This window comes from Agrilus planipennis, unplaced genomic scaffold (genome assembly GCF_000699045.2).
Source record: "Agrilus planipennis isolate EAB-ADULT unplaced genomic scaffold, Apla_2.0 scaffold161, whole genome shotgun sequence".
Taxonomy (NCBI): Eukaryota; Metazoa; Arthropoda; class Insecta; order Coleoptera; family Buprestidae; genus Agrilus; species Agrilus planipennis.
The window spans coordinates 54,784-66,614 of record NW_020438889.1 but is presented as its reverse complement, the minus strand read 5'-3'; the positions used below and the strand labels follow the sequence as shown (position 1 = coordinate 66,614).

The 11,831-nt window shown below is 29.9% G+C and overlaps 2 protein-coding genes across 3 annotated transcripts in view; one reads left to right on the top strand and one right to left on the bottom strand.

The window, feature by feature from the left end:
* Nucleotides 1–3,335, bottom strand: part of LOC108737971 (probable G-protein coupled receptor Mth-like 3) — a 29,172-nt gene extending 25,837 nt beyond the window's left edge. The window contains exon 1 of the mRNA XM_025981827.1: nucleotides 2,365–3,335. Within this exon, the coding sequence (XP_025837612.1) occupies nucleotides 2,365–3,172 (808 nt within the window). The 5' untranslated portion in view covers nucleotides 3,173–3,335. The remainder of the gene's footprint in view (nucleotides 1–2,364) is intronic.
* Nucleotides 3,336–5,108: 1,773 nt separating this feature from the next.
* Nucleotides 5,109–10,854, top strand: LOC108737972 (CDK5 and ABL1 enzyme substrate 2). Of its 2 annotated transcripts, XM_025981835.1 has the most exons (8): nucleotides 5,109–5,993; nucleotides 6,809–6,954; nucleotides 7,024–7,207; nucleotides 7,280–7,400; nucleotides 8,016–8,149; nucleotides 8,308–8,343; nucleotides 9,272–9,550; nucleotides 10,020–10,854. In XM_025981835.1, the coding sequence occupies exons 1-8, from the start codon at nucleotides 5,617–5,619 to the stop codon at nucleotides 10,363–10,365; spliced, it is 1,623 nt and encodes a 540-aa protein (XP_025837620.1). In that variant the 5' UTR covers nucleotides 5,109–5,616; the 3' UTR covers nucleotides 10,366–10,854. The 2 variants fall into 2 exon arrangements, with proteins under 2 accessions (XP_025837620.1, XP_025837621.1); XM_025981836.1 differs by lacking the exon at nucleotides 8,308–8,343 and having other exon boundaries at nucleotides 5,110–5,993.
* The last annotated feature ends 977 nt before the right edge of the window (nucleotides 10,855–11,831 follow it).

Here is an 11,831-nt window from a genome sequence, read left to right as displayed (position 1 = left end):
AAAATAAAAAATATTTTGTTTTTTCTATCGCGTCTTTCTTTTGAGTAGATACCGCATTTGAATATATTTTAACGATTTCCGTGAATTAATTAGCGTTAATTAGCTTGTCTTCAACTACGGCCCCTTTTATAGTATCGATTTATTGTTAACCGTAAAAACTTTTGTATGTGATTTTGCTTTGACCACGTTAGTTTAAACAAAAAAAAAGTAGCAAATAAAAAGACACTTTGGGTGTTACAATAAAAAGTACTATGGAAAATGGAAATGAATATTATATTGAGAAAAACAAAGACAAACATTCAAAGAATCGCCTAAAACTTAAATTATTCTGTTTGAAAATACTTCTTACTAAAGCAATAAAGTTGAAATTATCATAAGTAGGTTTAAGTGAATTAAATTGACACAATAACTTAAATAACGTAAATTAAACTCAAAGATAAAGAGATATTATAGACCAAAATTCTGTTTGATCTGCAATAAAAAAGGTTGAAGGTATTCTTTTATATTAGTTCGTTAGCTAAAGTCTTAGACTTAATAGAAATACTTCATTGAGAATAATGTTACATGGTATAATAGACTAAAAATTCAAAAACGCACGCAGCATTTCAGATTGTGGGAGTTAAAGAAACGCATATATGAAAAGTTTGAGCGTCAAATGCAGAGTCAACAGGTTATCAAAATTTTGATATCAGCAGAAAAAAAAATATTTACTGAGATTTGCAGTTTTATATATATACTAATATGCTAATTGTAAGAGCAGAAGAATAAGATTATTTAGGTCAGTTATTAAAAGTGTAAGTTTTCAACGGGGTTGGAAAGAAAACAGGTGAAAAATATTTACAAAATATGAATAAAATGGGCATAGAAATACACCGGACTCTATAATAGGAAGGGAAAGCAAATGTGGGAAGATGGTGGAAGAAATAACAAAAAGGGTAGTAAATTAACATATATTAGCAAGGTACAGAAAGGGGAATGAATGTGAAGGATGCAAGTATTAGATGAAAGACGAAAAAAGAAGATGCGGAAAGTGTGGAATGTAACAGAAAACAATGATGAGGGGGTGTACAGAAAACAATGTAAAAGAGGAGTACGAAAAGATGATGGAGGTAAACGAAAATACTTTTATCTTATTCAAAGAAATAATACAGAAAAGAATGTAATATAAAACGGAAATATAAAATAGGGGATACATAAGCATTATGGCTTTTAGGATTGAAAAATATAATGTTAAATTTTTGAAAGTATTTAGCGGGCGACTTGAATATTTGTGAAGGCAGCATAAGATGAATATAAGGACAATAACTTGTAGAAAAAATAACTTATGTTATCTACAATAAGAAATCTTTCCAATTTCAGAGTTTAGGGCAAACATGCTTACGTTTTTCGTGCATAAAATATAAAAACTTCTTTACTAGGAAACATCATAATAATTACTGTGTTTAATGCTCGCCAAATCAAAAAGAATATGTTGTAGCCATTAAAAGAAGGAAAGGCGACAAGATTTTGACCCCCAACAGGGATCTTTATAAATACGTAGAAAGATAAAAAAAATACTCTTTTGATGAGCATTAATACTTGAAGATAGACAATATACATTTAATATAGCTCGCCTTTTTACCTTTGATAAAGATTGACTAAACTGAATATCTTTCACTAGAATATCTAAAAATCATAATTATTTGTGGTTTTAGTTATATCGATCACAAGGGAGTACTGCAAAATATTTTAAATATGTAATGTGGGAACGTAAAATCTATGATATGAGAATTACGAAATTAAGTTGTAATCATATTTATTTCAGTTTTTCTGTGTTAACTGAGTGGTTTTGAGTCGCAAAAAACCTAAATATTATGGTTGTGATTACTGATTCCAAAAACTTTAAGTGATATTAAATAAGTACTACTTGGGAAATACAGGAACATCAAAATATAAAAATTCCTATTTAGAATTAAACTGCAGAGTTTGTGGAAAATGTTACTTGAAACGCTATAATCATCGAAAAGCTCTATCTCCAATTGTGGAAAACTCAAGAGAAAGCTTTGAAAGAATCAGGATCATACAATCAAGTCCATTTTTTCTCAGTGGTACTAATATACGTGTACAAGTATAAAGAATTAGCTGGGACCAAATAAGGGGCTTACAGCCACCCCTCCTATATTATCCAACCCTTTATGAAACAAAAAAATTTATTACTCTACCAAATCATAGTTTGCAATGTTTACAAAATTCAGCTCATTAAAATGTATTTTCATCTCATTAGCACCCCTTGGCATCGATATTTACATACGTATCAATATTTATTTTCACCTGTGTCTGTAATCATTAGCTTTTGAATTAAATAATGAATGAAACTAAAGTTACCTGACAACAGCACTCGTGAGTTATTAAGGAAGTTATATCCCTGTATCTCCAAAGTGCTATTTTTTCCGCATTTTCTGTTAGTCAAGAAGCTTTCTCCTACCGGACAGCACTTTCGGATGCATTGATATCCATATTCGTATGTATCGTTTCTGCATTTCCCGAAGTCCTTTTCACACACTTTCAGTATATATTTATCGGATCCGTATTTTTTATCAAAGCAATACTTTCCCCAAGAATATTCACCACCCGCCCATTCAACAGTCATATCACGTTTTAAAGGAACTTTATCCAAACTGTCCAGTACATGATCTGTAACAACTGCATCGCATCCAGACAGTCCAATTTTTATGAAAAACGACTTTTCCTTTTCAAAAATATATTCTTTTTCGGCCCTACAAGCGCCAAACTGAGTGTCATACGAATGCCTGGCATCGCAACATTTGGGAAGAACAACTGCCTCGCTTATTGATGAAGACGATCCATTGCAAGAGTACTTCACCAATTGTTCATTTTTATCATGGGAAACTTGGTAATCGATGCATTCTTCTAATTGAGAACAAGTATCAAGAAAGTTATTAGTGCTTGTATAATTTGAAATAAAATATTTAGTCCTCCAATAAGACTCCTTGGCTCCATCACAGTCGATTTTCGTTCCATTTTGAGATTCAGCAGCATTAATAGCTTCGTCTGGAGCGCAACATTTCGGTAAATTTATTTCGTGGCCATAATTGCTGAAGAAGGCGCTGGAATGGTGCCACATTAAGAATCCGTTAACTAACAATACTTGATGAACGAAACGGCCCATCATCGCCAGTTTTCTTGTTAGTCGATCAACCACAATATACACACTAAATACCGAAGCCGAAACTGAATGAGAAATATCGCGCAAAGTTAGAAAGTTACGCTTCAGCTAGCAGACCGACTATGAGTGAATCGAAGAGTGGGAGTTGTTAACATTAGCCGAAGATGCACGCACTTGAGGCAATTTTAACATACTTAAATCACTTAATAAACTTTAGGTAATACCGGAATATAAAAGGTCTCTAGGTTAAGGCCGTGCGCCAAAAACATCGGCAATTCCGCCGACGTCAAGTTCAATTACAACAATGGTACGAAAAATTACATCTTTATCTAATTTATAATTAATTATGTCACAAAAACTAATTTAAGCTTAATGCCCAATGGGTAGTTTACTTGTTTATAGGTGTAAGTAGGTAGGTACTTGATAGGCACCTAATTCTAGATCGCATAAATAAGTAGCAGTACATGTCTAATTCTTAGTTTAGTTTAGTGGCAAAATTAAGTTCATTGTCTTTGTTTACTGTTTATTAACATTCATTTAAAATTTAAAGTATTCCCTTTTTCGATTCTTATTTATATGGGACTAATGCACAAAAAGTTCATGTTTTTATTATTTCAAAATATACAGAATCTTAATCGTCTAATCATCTCATATAATTTATTTATACACTAAGAGAGTTTAACTAGACTGTGATGATAAGCATAATTTCAAAAAGTACTTCGTGTATTTTCAATTGACAACCAAACTTTCAATGACCTCTGCTGAAAACTAAAAAAAACGCCAAATGTGGATTTATTTTATAGTAATGTTTCCGTAATTATTATTATATTTTATACTTGCATATTCTCAATTATTTACTTCCACTTAACGAATGAGCATCTACCTACAATAAATTAAAAAGCGCAACTTCTTGAGCGCAACTATTATTAACTAATATACCACTTTGATGCTAACTTTACATTAACGTTTTGTTTATATACTAAACAAATGTAAAACGAATATCTAAAGCAGTTAATTAAAAATTGTATTATGTCGGAAAAATTAACAGAAATTATTTAAAATATTTTTTGTTTTAAAAAATAGTGTATTACATGTAATGCGTAACTGCATCTATAGTTGCCTATACTAAATCCAGTTTACATGCTTAAAGTTTCTGTGTTATTCCAGCATTGAAATCCTATGATAATATAAATCTTTAATTCATTGTTTTGAGCCATTTTTACAATTAAATATGCATTTTGCAACTAACACTAGTGCTTGTTAAATAAACACGTAAACATAATTCATTATTTTCAATAAACGTACGAAAAGTCGTATGTAGTGGAATATTAGGATTACAAATCAAAAATTAAGAAATAGTAGAAGACAGGATAAAACAATTTCTTACAACAAAAGATTTTTAGTTGTAATGTTTATAAGTATACAGTGTAATAGAGAAGCTTTTGAGAGGAAATTTCCTAACAAATAAATTAATTTGTTTCAGTATTACTATTATCATTTTCTTTTTCAAAAAGAATTTATTGATTTAATAAAACTTCCCAAAATTTACAGGCAACCAACAAAGCACTTGCTTTTAAAATTGTTAGCAATATGATAGTTTTTGCATAAAACATAAATTATATGGTAAATTGTAATTTTAGACATGTTTTAAAGCGTTCAAAATAATATACGAAGAAAAAAAGTGATTGTTTGATATATTTGCTTTCTGAATAATATAAAAATTTATTTTGATAACCTAGTTTAAGATATTATCAAATATTATTAAAAGCCAACAAATTACCAATAAGTATCTAATATTTTTGTAATAATATTATACTACGAAGAAAACTTGTAAAAAGTTTTGGAAAGGTGGTTAAATGAATACGTGTTTTAAATGACTCCAAATAAATAGGAAAAAGAAGAACTACCAGGAAGCTCAACAGGGATTGGTGCTATAAAAAAAGAATAAACAAACAGTTATTACTTGTCGTCTGTCATATCGTATCAACCATATCAGTAATACTATCTTTTGCACAGTGTAAACAAAACTTAAGTGTTGACAGTCGTAATATCATGACACAAATACAATAAATAATAGCAACAACCATTTGTAGATTACAGTTACCCAGTGGTTTTGCTTATGTGCTAATGGCTTACATTGTACCTTGATCGTAGTGTGGTAACTAGAAATGCCAAAATCCATTTGTGTGTTGTTTCCGTAGTTTGATTTCTAAATAAAGTTTAAATAACCGATCAAATAAGTAGATCAGAAGTGGCTTTTGTATTGTAATAGATTAAGTAAAAAGAGCCGTTATTATGTTACCGGCAACAGAATTGTGTTACATGCTCAACATCAGTGTGTATTTAAATGTTGAAAGACCATTTATGGATTCTTGTGATGAAAATAAAAAAAGAACTATTTGTACTTATCTGTGACAAAAGTCGTGTCGTTAGTTTTTAAGAAAGCTCAAATGATGGCAAATTCAATCAGGAGAAGTTCAAGAAGACGTATTGCAGCCATTAACTTCTTGTCAAATATTTCATTAGATGGTACTCAACCTGACTCAAAATCGACTTTTATTCCTAATAATGGAACACTTATTAAAAATGGAAAGAACAGTAAACCAGAAGGAATTGAAGAAGAATCTGATGACTTCAGTGACACAGAGAATTTATGTTTAAAATCTAAACGTAGTTTCAGGGATGTTAAGAAGAGAATTCAGAAAATGAAATATAGTCATGATGCCCATTCTTTAAGCTCAGACTCAGAGGGTGTTGTGACTCCAATCAAATACTATATTGAGGAATCAACTTCCAGAACAAAAGGAAGAAAGACACTACGTGAACGGTAATATAAAACATTTAATTAAATCAGACTCAGTTTAATGGAATATTTAGAAGTTAGAAGTAGAAGGAAAAAACAAAAGTAAAATAAGTATAGGTTTAGAAGAGATTGTCAAGTTTATGAGACAAAATAATGTGTTGCTTGGATTACTAATTACAAATAAGAACAAGCAAATTAAATAAATGCTGACAATTTAATTTAGACCATAATTTTAGATTAACACAAAATTCTGGTATATAAATTGTTATTATACATTTAAGAGCAAGTCAAGGAAAATCTGCATATAAAGATTATTTCTTATCTAATTAAAATTACTTTTACTGTTTTAAACTCTAAACTAACGTCACTATCTCTATACCTATACCTACATTCCATTTCATATAAAAATGATGATAAAACATTGATATAATATATATGTACATTTTTAAGTACCTATGTACCTTATTAATAGAAAAGTGTTCTTACCTTAATTATTATATTGCTGGTGCATAGTCGACATTACAAAACATTAATTTAGTTTAGCGTTATAACAGAATAGTTCAATTACTAACTCTGAACCGTTTTTTAAGTGGTTAATTAGTACCAGTTCTAACCAGAACAAATGTAACTCGTAGTAAATGTTCTCAAGATTTATTTACACGTATTTCTGGTATTTCTTAACGTTTAGTTGAAGAAACTAAACCGAAAAAAATAAATTCAAAACGATTGTCCGACCTTCAATAAAGCACTTACATAAATATTTGTTAATTAAGTCGAAAAATAGTAAAACCCTTCATAGATTTTAAAGTATATCCAACTTAAGTCAGTATTTTTTACAGTACGTCGTCAATTAGTGAAACAGCCATTCAAGAAAAGAAAATCGTTCCTATAATCAAGAAAAGACTTTATCAACAAGCATCATTTGGAAGTGATGCAGAAAGAATGCATTGTGGAAGCAGTTCAGAAAGTATAGGACCATTTCCAGGTATTAGTTTTTCTTTAAAGATTTTGATAATTTTAATAATTATAAGTGACGATATTTGATTTTGCTTAGGGCGTACAAAAGTGAGTCCCGCTCCCGCAGTAATTCCAGAGGTTAACGGGGAACGCGAAATAAAAATAATTAAACCATCAAAAGATTACAAATTCAGGGGAGAACGGGTCGTACTTGTTACGAAAAATCATTCTCCGTTTTTAGTATGTTCCTTTATTCCATATTCGAAAAGCTATAAGTCAAGGTAAATATGCAGAAAAACGAAATATTTTTCGTATTGTCGAATTTATTTTTAGTTGTTATTTAATTATTGCAGGGCCGATGCAAGAAAGGAGGCCCATCGCAAACGTCACATATCTGGTTCGCGCCCCTTATCCGTAGGCGATGGTTTAGACCCCTTTGAAATGTTAGGCATCGAAAGAGCTCCAGATGATCAGGTATGAATACAAAATCATAATCAAGTTATATTAATAAAGTCCATGATAATATTTATTGTCATTAAGTTTTGTTGCCATATAAGGAAACGAATAACAGTAAACATAATGTGTAAAAGGAATAATTAACGAGTATACAATAGGTGTTATTTTATTTCACTTATTTAACAGTGGTGTGATAGGCTATTAAAAGGATGAAGTAATTACTACTGCGAAATACAGTAAACACTGGATAATGTGAACCGAGGAAAACAATAGTTTACGTTAACGAATGTTATATTTAATGTGTAATAAACTTTTATAATTAACAAAATAAACATGCATAAAAACGTAATTATAAACGTAGCTGAGGAATGAAACTTATATAATCCTAATTCGTTTCTATTAGCAAAGTTTTCTTCATAGTATACGGGGCCGAACATAATTAATAATAAGCTGCTCACATTATGCGAATTTTTGTTACGTGATGTTCACACTCTTGTACTTACATATAAGATAAATGTTTAGTATACCTAGTAATATAAAAATTTTTATAGTAAAACTTTTGAAAATGTATTTAGAATTCTTGTTTGATTATTTCTAAGCTTTTAAAAAATTCATAGCACCTTTTTTCTGTAGGAAATATCATATGGTAAATTGCTAGTACCAACAACGCGCACAGTAAAAGAATTGCGAGACCGACGTCATATTACGTTCGATGAGTATAGTGAATTATTGAAATACTCCCCAGGACATCATCACGTTGTTGCAAGGTAATAAAAACTTTTCTCATTAGTTCATTGCCGCTTATCTCACTTACCTTTTTTTACATTTACGTTTTCGTACCATTTATTGTTTAAAAAGGAATTTGCTTTATTTGTTTAATTGTCGTCCGTTTTCGATTATGTTTTATCATTTTTGTCATTTGCAGGACAAAAGTTTTAACCTGGCAACCAGATTATAAATGGTAAATGTTCTGTTTTATCATACATTCCATGTGTAGCTTTTGAGTAGATTTCATATCATCTTTTCATTCTTTAAAATGTGTTACCATTTTATATCTTTTCTTCGTTATGAGACCTCTTTGCTTTTGATGTGCATGCTGCTAAATTCAATGCTTTTGTTGATAAATCCATGTTTTCTGTTTACATGCAGTATTATTAAACTCAGTGTCAATGGGCTTTTGCAAGAAAAAGAAAATAATTAATAGGCAAATCCATTGTATCGTTTTATTGTTTTTTCTTGATGTTTTTACTGGAAATATTTCTGCTGCATTTTGTGTTGAAATGATTTATTTTTAATAAAATAATGTACAGGATTGTTAACTGTGTTGCTTTTGGAATGAATATCAACATAATTATTAATACACCTCTTAAAGTTTTATAATTGAATAAAACATTGTAGTTACAAGGCACACAAGGAAATTTAAATGTCGTGATTTATTCTAGTTTTAAATAAATATTAAAAAGCGAAATAATAGGTACTGTTATGGTGTGTTAATTTTATTGTTTATCACGCTCTTTCATTTCCTTTACAACGAACAACTCCATATAGGGCAAAATAATAGTGAAAACACTTATCTGTTAAAAGAACTCTTCTCTAGCTGATTCAAATAATACTAATAGCTCCTTCTATATGCTTTATCCACTTCATTATAGCTGCAGTTAGATTACAAACAATTAATGTAAGGAACGAATTCGATTTATTGGGATGTATATTTGTGTAAATATATTCTAATATGTATTAGTTTGAAATTAATGTAGAAATAGAATTTATTAATTCGGTGTTGCCTATGTACCTATTAATACTCTGCCATAGAAAGCATCTCAATTCTAATTTGGTAATTTTTAAAATTTTTTCCTTATTTTACCTTTAATTTTATAACTTTACTGTAGGTGCTTTTCTTACGATCACGGGTCACAAAGGAGTACGAGTCTCTTTGCAGCATCACCACCTGCAGATCCCAAAGATGAACTGACATCATTGGTTTATTCCCCAACACTCCTGGATGATCCCGAATTAATTGCGGGAAAGCACAGAACATTACTTACATTTACATCTTATATGACTTCAATTATTGATTACGTGAAACCGTCAGACTTAAAGAAGGAAATCAATGACAAATTTAAAGAACGTTTTCCGCATATTCAACTCACATTGAGTAAATTAAGAAGGTAAGAATTGTTACTACATTTTGAAGTAATAAATATTTAATCGTGTTTATTAGAAGCAATGCAGGCTTACTTTTAATGAATCATCGATTGTGATACCTATTATTTATATGTAACGGTAAATGAAAAACAAAAATTGTTTTGGTATTGTTTAGCGAGTTGTAATTGTATGAAATTACATTGACATTGGTCAGTTTTACTTTTTGCAAGATAAAATTGTGTTCCTTAAAATAACATAACAGAAACAACGAACTATATGACGAATTAACAGATAACATTTCCCTAATACACTACTTGCTGGCTTTTAACAATACATATAATTAAAACTAGCCTGGTAGAATTTAGGAAATTAATGTAGAACACTACATATGTTTTTTAATATTTTGATATGAAATCTTAACGATTATTTTTTTTTTCTTTATTTTATTTTTTTATTCTTTCCGCATTGTTATTAATGTTAATGATATTGTAGCTTGAAACGTGAAATGAAGAAAATAGCAAAGACCGAGTTTGGTCCAGAATTTTTAACAGTCGCCCAGGCATACGTCTACTTTGAAAAACTCATACTTCGCGGTTTGATCAACAAACAGAATCGAAAGCTGTGTGCAGCTGCAAGTTTACTTTTATCTGCAAAACTAAACGATTTTAAAGGCGAAACATTGAAAACATTGATTGAGCGGATGGAGAGCGTCTTTCGTCTCAACCGCAAGGACCTCTTCGCCTGGGAATTTGCCGTCTTAATAGCATTAGAGTTCAGCCTGCATATTCCAACATGGGAGGTATTTCCTCATTATCAGAGGCTCATCTACGAATCATGACAAGTGCTACTCTACCTTTGCATGTATGTAGCTTGCCGTTAACAGTTTTAATTTCTTTCTTCCAGATAAAATTTGCGTTTATTTTTTAATGATTTATTATTCACAAAAGAATATTAGTTTAGTTGTTATATGTGTGCGTATGTTCTACTACAAAAAAGAGGCAGTCAAACTGTAACAATTTTTTTCCGATTTATTTCAGTTAAACAGTAATACTCGGAAGTCCTTCACTATATGATAAAAACAAAATTTCTAGTGTGATTCATGATGTTAATGTTTTACCTTTAGTTTTAAATTACTCAGTGGTTTATCCCTTTTTTCTTTTGTTGAAAATGAACTCATTTTAATCGATTTTAATAATCACAGTATAAAAAATCGTTAAATAATTAACTAAATGCTACGCTTCTTTCATTGTGTTCACTTTATCTTTTACTCAGTAATAATATAATACTAATATGCAGTAATATTTAGCAAAATAGGATTTAAAAGTGCTTGGATAGTGAATTATTGAAATACTCCCCAGGACATCATCACGTTGTTGCAAGGTAATAAAAACTTTTCTCATTAGTTCATTGCCGCTTATCTCACTTACCTTTTTTTACATTTACGTTTTCGTACCATTTATTGTTTAAAAAGGAATTTGCTTTATTTGTTTAATTGTCGTCCGTTTTCGATTATGTTTTATCATTTTTGTCATTTGCAGGACAAAAGTTTTAACCTGGCAACCAGATTATAAATGGTAAATGTTCTGTTTTATCATACATTCCATGTGTAGCTTTTGAGTAGATTTCATATCATCTTTTCATTCTTTAAAATGTGTTACCATTTTATATCTTTTCTTCGTTATGAGACCTCTTTGCTTTTGATGTGCATGCTGCTAAATTCAATGCTTTTGTTGATAAATCCATGTTTTCTGTTTACATGCAGTATTATTAAACTCAGTGTCAATGGGCTTTTGCAAGAAAAAGAAAATAATTAATAGGCAAATCCATTGTATCGTTTTATTGTTTTTTCTTGATGTTTTTACTGGAAATATTTCTGCTGCATTTTGTGTTGAAATGATTTATTTTTAATAAAATAATGTACAGGATTGTTAACTGTGTTGCTTTTGGAATGAATATCAACATAATTATTAATACACCTCTTAAAGTTTTATAATTGAATAAAACATTGTAGTTACAAGGCACACAAGGAAATTTAAATGTCGTGATTTATTCTAGTTTTAAATAAATATTAAAAAGCGAAATAATAGGTACTGTTATGGTGTGTTAATTTTATTGTTTATCACGCTCTTTCATTTCCTTTACAANAGAACTTTTGCAGATATATATTGGTTAATTTTCCGATTACGATTTCAACTTCTTCAGATTCAGGAATGCGCTCTAAAATTTTTGTCAGACAATTTTTTCCAGGCGTTTCCAAGTTTTCTTATGATTTTTTTTTACGAAAATATATGTATCGATCAGGCT